At 36.6% G+C, this 6,736-nt stretch overlaps 2 protein-coding genes and 1 long non-coding RNA gene across 3 annotated transcripts; all 3 read left to right on the top strand.

Annotated features, from left to right (window-relative positions):
- The first annotated feature begins 401 nt into the window (after nucleotides 1–401).
- On the top strand, nucleotides 402–1,683 carry LOC120082787. Its single transcript, XR_005483285.1, has 3 exons — nucleotides 402–1,296; nucleotides 1,387–1,451; nucleotides 1,543–1,683. It is a non-coding gene; the product is annotated as an uncharacterized LOC120082787 (long non-coding RNA).
- A 2,957-nt stretch (nucleotides 1,684–4,640) lies between these two features.
- LOC120084129 lies at nucleotides 4,641–5,809 on the top strand. The gene is made up of 2 exons (XM_039040028.1): nucleotides 4,641–4,752; nucleotides 5,322–5,809. The coding sequence occupies exons 1-2, from the start codon at nucleotides 4,641–4,643 to the stop codon at nucleotides 5,807–5,809; spliced, it is 600 nt and encodes a 199-aa protein (XP_038895956.1).
- A 192-nt stretch (nucleotides 5,810–6,001) lies between these two features.
- LOC120084130 lies at nucleotides 6,002–6,496 on the top strand. Its single transcript, XM_039040029.1, has one exon. The coding sequence runs from the start codon at nucleotides 6,002–6,004 to the stop codon at nucleotides 6,494–6,496; it is 495 nt and encodes a 164-aa protein (XP_038895957.1).
- Nucleotides 6,497–6,736: the final 240 nt, after the last annotated feature.

Raw genomic sequence — 6,736 nt, forward strand, 5'->3', positions numbered from 1 at the left:
CATTCTCACCCATACTAATCAAAGGATCGCCCTCAAAGGCAGGAGTTCCCAAACACTCAGGATTGAGGTCATGTCACCTATGGTCATTTAGGTGAGATGTAAGTCTCTAGCATTGACGACGTTATATACAGAGTCTAGTCATCTTGTGGTCCGGTCTTATACAAACTCTTTGTGTAGGACACCCCCGCTCGCATGTCTCCACATGAATGGTCAGGATCTACCATCTGTAGTAGTTTACAACATTTGCAAACCTCTACAAAACGGGTCGTATCCGTAATGTCACAAAGATCAGGTATCTCACCTTAATCCATATACTACAGACCTATTTAGATTATCACTTAAGGCATGATACACTTGTATATCACATATACATGCTTAAGTTTATATGAGATAACCATGGAGCTTTGTTTATTGGATATGAATAAATGCAAGAATGAAATAACAATTAGTTTATTCATAAAACAATGTGTGTATTACAAACAACGAGACTTTGGAAGAATTAGGATACCAATCCCAACAATCTGGCTATAATTTCTGATGGTATAAAAAAGATTAGAGGTACTGCTCATTTTTGGACTCTTTCTCCAAAAAGGAAGGAAAATTTTGAAGAAGGAGTTTGTCAATTACAAATTTCATGCACTAAAAAACTGTCTTGATTGTGTAACAAGATGGAATTCAACATTCGTGATGCTCAAAAATGCTTTGGAATACAAGAATGTTTTTCCTCATCTAAAATAACGTGAACCACTATACATTTGTCTTCCTCAGAGACTGATTGGAATTTTGCAAAAGAAATGTATGATAGATTAGAATCCTTTTACTTGATGACTGAGTTATTTTCTAGGTCAAGTTATCCAACCTTCGATGTCTTTTTTTGAAGAAGTTTGTGAAATTAGGTTGGAACTTTCTAAGTGGCTTAGTTTTGATGTTGAGGAGATACAAGAAATGGCATCAAGAATGATTGCTAAGTTTGAAAAATATTGGAGTGTGATTCATGGTGTATTGGCAATAGCTACAGTATTAGATCCTAGGTTTAAGATGAGATTGATCCAGTTTTATTTTCCTAAAATCTATGGATCTCATCATACTGTTGAAATTAAACATGTTAGAGATATGTGTTGTGATTTGATGAAGTTTTATAATTCGAATTCAAGTACATTAGAAGAACCTCAACGTCCTACATCTACAATTAGTACTTCTTCGATTTCCAAGCGAGATGGAAGTAGTGACCGTTCCCAAATTCATGAAAACTTATTAGAAGCTTTGATGTATACTCAAGATTGGCTATGGTTGAAGGTATGAGTTAATATTATTGTTTAATTTATTTAATAAATTTGTATTATTTACAATTTAAGATCTAATTTCTTTTGTCTATGTCTTAAATAGATAAGCATACTCTTATAGATGCTAAAGTTTTGGAAAATGTTTTTGAGGATTAAGATCCAAATGATGTAAGTTATAAGTTTGTGTATTATTATTACTATTATTATTTTAATATTGATTATATTAATTTGTACAATATTTGTTTTTTTTTTTTTTCAGGAATCATCTTTGACAAAGTTGGATGAAATTTTCTAATGACTTGATTTGGCTATTTTGTAGCTTTTCTTTAAAATATATGTTGTGTCTTGACTTCTGATTTGTGAACCTTTTTATGTAATTGAAAACTCTATTAACTTTGTTACGATGATTATGGATGAATGTTTTAATTACTTAAGTTTAAGTTGAATTTTAATAAGAATTATGGATAATTATAGGCGGATGTTCTAATAATTGAGATTTAATTTTATAAATAATGAGAATTTATCATTTTAAATACATATTTTCAAATTGTCTATGTATTATTTTTAGTAGAAAATTTGATAATATTTCATTGAAATAAAATTGCATTGGAAATGTTTTAATTAAAATTCCATTGAAAAAATATATTCTATTAAAATTTAAAAAATTGAAAAAAAATGAAAAGCGGGGAATTTTTCCCTACAGGGAACCCGATCCCCGTGGGGAAATTTGCGGGGGACGGGGTGTCATACCCCCTCCCAAGTATTAAACCCCAAGACTGGGAAGGGAGCGTGAGAATGACTATATAACCTTTTAAGACAATACCTATGCTCAATATGTCCCCCATGTCTCTATAAATTTTTAATAGGTTTACAACATTCTCCCTATCTATCTATACATATAATTAAATTTTCTTTCTATTCATGGTCTGAGCCGTGCCCCAAGAGTTTACCAAATTCTTAGCTGGTGGTGGTGGGTAATGGACTCTTCCTTGAACACTCCGCTTTGCTACCGGAGGGGGGAAGGGGGAGGGAAGGTTAAGAAAACATTTTGAAGAGTGTAAGCTACTAAGCCCAGTGGGTGGTTCTTTTAAGATGAAATTCACTTTGAAAATCATCATTTTTGGGAAATCATTTACATGCCAACACTCGCATTATAACTCATGCACAATCAAAGATATAATCATGCAACCAGTAATCTTTATCCCAAAAGCTACATGTAGCATGCATATCATATTATTAATCAATACAATCATCTATGGAAACCTTCCTATGACCCCACTTTCCACCAATGTGCACATCAACCATTTTATTTATCCCGCTAGTCATGCTTAGGTACATGACCATATTTTCCGTCGGTCTTCACCGACTATTATTTCTCGCCGACCAAAGCCGACCATTATTTCCCGCTGACCGAAGCCGACCAATTTTTCCCGCCAACCACCTTTTGTTAAGCATGCTAACCACATCCTGGGCATAATCCAGTTTCCATAGTTATTACACAAACAATATCATGACAATCATCATATCACCAAAAGCATATATTTTGCATTTACTTATGCCTATATCTCTATATCAATGTATAGAGTTAAATAAATATTCATAATATGCCACAATAAATATTCATAATATGCCACACTGTATATATACTCAAAATCTTTTTTTTATATCAAGGCTATATAGTATAGTGTTCACAATATGCTTCACACCTACCAAAGTTATAAATATTAAAACTATATCACATAGGCAGTACCTAATATGCATGTCTTTAATTAAACTTCACAACACGTAGTAAAGTCATAGTAACACCCTAATATGCATTCAATTACTAAGACCTCATAGTATGTCAAAGCCATAATAACGTTCCTATCATGCATTTATATATATAAACATTCATAGTATGCCAAAACTGTAATAACAATCATGATACTTTAAAGCTGTAACACTCACGATATATCGAAACTATAAAGCTATAACTCACAGTTTTGCCAGTCTTCCCTTTCGTATTTTGTTCCCATACTCAGACCAAATTGGAATTTAAGCAGCACCTCCTTCGAATTTCCTTCCTTCCAGACCAACGGCAGCTTTCCCATTAAATGCTCACTATCTACTTAGGATTTTTACTACTGAAATTGTTTGGAATGAGTTTAACCTTCATGTCGAGACCTCCTATTTATAGCCATTCCCAACCTCTTTCCTCACGACAACTCACCATACAAATGGCTCTTCCTTATGCTACCCATGCTTACTCTGGCTAACCGAGCTTTGAGTTGTCTAATTCTGGGTTTGCCAACCAAAATTATCTAATTTGCATGTAATCTTAATCGTACACCACCTACTTAAGTTGATAAAAATCTTCCCGCATGTAATCTTCTTTTGCCACTTCATCTGCTTAATTTCTGATTTATTTATCCAAATTACTAATGAACGCATCCAATTCTCCTCAAATGCGTCCATCTATCCCAATCTCGCTGGTTTCGCTCTCGTGGCTCTCGCTCTCTCCAACTTTCTCGACGGTTTTGCTCTCGTGGCTTTTGCTAATGAATGTAACCTCCAACGCATCACACAACTCTATCATCTCACTCTCGTTCATAGTGGTCTTGCTGATCCCGCTCTCGCTCTCAGTCGATCTCGCTGAATTCACCCTCCACGCTCTCGCTCTCAGTGCTCTCACTAATATCGCTCTCGCCCACTTTCTCATTCAAAATACTCGCTCTCTCCGATCTCACTCTCTCCCATTTTCTTGCTCAACTGCTCCCTCCAATCTCGCTGGTGTCGCCTTCTCCCATTTTCTCTTCACTCTCGTTTGGCATCACGCATAAGACAACTGTTTGGTCCAATCTTCCATCACCGCATGCCCCTCGCAACATGTAGACAATACTTAAACCTTTGCGTTATTCCATACTTGATTCATTTATCTTGGTTTTCCTGCGTCTAAATTCCTCATAATTTCATTATATTTCTTGTTTTTATATCCTATTTCCTCATACCCTCAAAATTAGGGTTAGGGTATTAGCGGGGAATGGTATAGGGGGCAGGGACGGGGACGGGGATGCCTTCCCTATTCCCGCCCTGCCCCGTAGACATGTCTAGTTGTGTGGGCTGTAGAGAACCACACTCTTATAATGACTGCCTATAAAAACCATAATTGGTATGTTTTATAAAAAAAAATAACCCATTCTGAAAGAAATATAATCCTGGATGGAGAAATCATCCAAATTTTTCTTAGGAAGGTCACCAACAAGAGCAATCGCATCCTGGGACACATCAGCAACTTAGGCAAAGGTCATCACTTGAATTTTAGCAATAGCAACAACCTCAGCATTAGACCTTTAAGGGAGGGGGTCGGCATCAAATTCAATGTCTCTGCTTGAGAATCTATTGAAGGAATACATAACCCAGAATTATGCATTATTGAAGGGTCAAGTGTCATCAATCCAGAACTTAGAGATGCAAGTAGGGAACATTGCAAGTGAGTAGAAGAATCGGCTACACGGAGTATTGCCTAGCAACACTGAGGGCCCGGGAAGTAACAATGAAAAGGAGAAATGTCATGCGGCAACATTAAAGAGTTTTAGACCTTTAGTGGAGAAGAATATAAACCCAAGAAATGGCAGTCATCCTTCAGCAGCTAAGAACACAATGTAAACAATGGCATTTGAAAGAGAACAAGAAGAAAAATCACCTGGCTCTGTCAGCCATTCATAACCTAGCACGTCTAACACGGGGGCAACGTAGTACAACTGAGTGCACCATTCTCCCAATGCTTATAAAAAAAGAATGACGAGAAACAGTTCAAGCACTTCCTTGAAATCCTTAAGCAATTGCACATCAACATTCCCCTCATAGAAGCCTTAGAATAGATGTCAAACTACGTAAAATTCTTGAAGGATGTCTTAACGAAGAAAAGAAAGATCAGTGAGTTGGAAGCAGTAGCACTAACGTAGGAGTATAATGCGTTGAACAATAGCAGCATTGCTGAAAAGGAAAAGGATCTTGACAATTTTACCATTCATTATTCAATTGGAGGAATAAATGTAGGGTATGCATTGTTTGATCTTGGAGCAAGTATTAACCTGATGCCCCTTTCAATCTTTAAGAAACTTGGAATTGGTGAAGCTCAACCTACTTCTGTAATGCTTCAACTTGCTGACAGGTCTATCATGTATCATGAAGGAAAGGTTGAAGATGTCTTGCTAAAGGTTGACAAATTTATATTTCTGACGGACTTCATCATCTTAGACTGTGAGGCTGATCGGGATGTTCCAATCATCCTCGGACGCACATTCATTGCTATTGGAAAAGTTTTGATAGACGTGTACAAAGGGGAATTGACCATGCGTGTGGACAACCAAGAAGATAAATTTGATGTGTTGAATGTATTAAGATTTCTAGATGATGCAAAGCAATGTCAATTTATCGACTCAATTGAACTGTTTGAAGAAGAGGAAATGGACCAAGTTTGTGAGGTCCATATCTTGGGTGAAACTATGAGAAGATTTGCGCCGCTAAGTCTAAATGAGCGGTAGACGAAACCGGCGAGTCCTTCCCTGAAAGAGCTACCAACGCTCGATTTAGAAACTCTCATTGACCATTTAAAATATGCTTTTCTTGGACTTGATAATACTTTGTCTGTTATTATTTCAGCTAATCTTTCTCAGCCTAACGAGCTCTCTCTTTTGCAGATATTAAAGAAGCATATGCGTACAATTAGCTAGACGATGGCTGACATTCGAGGAATCAACCATTCATATTATATGCACAAGATTCGATTGGAAGAAGGGAAAATTGGAACAATCAAGCCTCAATGCAAGCTAAATCTTATTCAATGCATGGTAAAGAAAGAAGTGGTAAAGAAAGAAACTATAAAGTTGCTCAACGCAGGGGTGACCTATCCCATTTTTTACAGTAGCTGGGTAAGCCCAATACAAAGCATCCCCAAGAAAGGAGGCACTACTGTAATAGTCAATAGCAACAACAAACTCATCCCATCCATAACTGTCATAGGATGGCACATGGACTATAGAAAACTCAATGTGGCGACCAAGAAAGAGCACCTTTCCCTTCCTTTTATTGATCAAATGCTCGATCGATTGGCTGGTAAAGAATTTTATTGTTTCTTAAATGGATACTCTAGATACAACCAGATCCTTATCGCTCTAGAAGATCAAGAGAAAACAACTTTCGCATGCCCCATTGGGACATTTGCATTCTGATGCATGCCCTTTGGGCTATGCAACACATCGGAAACTTTCCAAAGATGCATGGTGGCAATTTTCTCTAACTTTCTTGAGCAATCTTTTGAAATATTTATGGACGATTTCTTAGTTTTTAAGGACTTCTATCAATCCTGCTTAGACAACTTAGAGGTTGTCCTTGCTCGATAAGAGGAAACAAACATGGTACTCAATTGGAAAAAATGTCACTTTATGGTGATTGAAGACATTGTTCTAAAA

This window comes from Benincasa hispida, chromosome 8 (genome assembly GCF_009727055.1).
Source record: "Benincasa hispida cultivar B227 chromosome 8, ASM972705v1, whole genome shotgun sequence".
NCBI lineage: Eukaryota > Viridiplantae > Streptophyta > Magnoliopsida > Cucurbitales > Cucurbitaceae > Benincasa > Benincasa hispida.

What these genes read in the sequence shown, in the direction of transcription:
- LOC120084129 (XM_039040028.1), top strand. Translation starts at nt 4,641, where the DNA reads ATGTCTCTGCTTGAGAATCTATTGAAGGAATACATAACCCAGAATTAT. An exon ending in GCAAGTAGGGAACATTGCAA is followed by an intron (nt 4,753 to 5,321) that starts GTGAGTAGAAGA and finishes GAATAAATGTAG; the next exon opens with GGTATGCATTGTTTGATCTT.
- LOC120084130 (XM_039040029.1), top strand. Translation starts at nt 6,002, where the DNA reads ATGGCTGACATTCGAGGAATCAACCATTCATATTATATGCACAAGATT.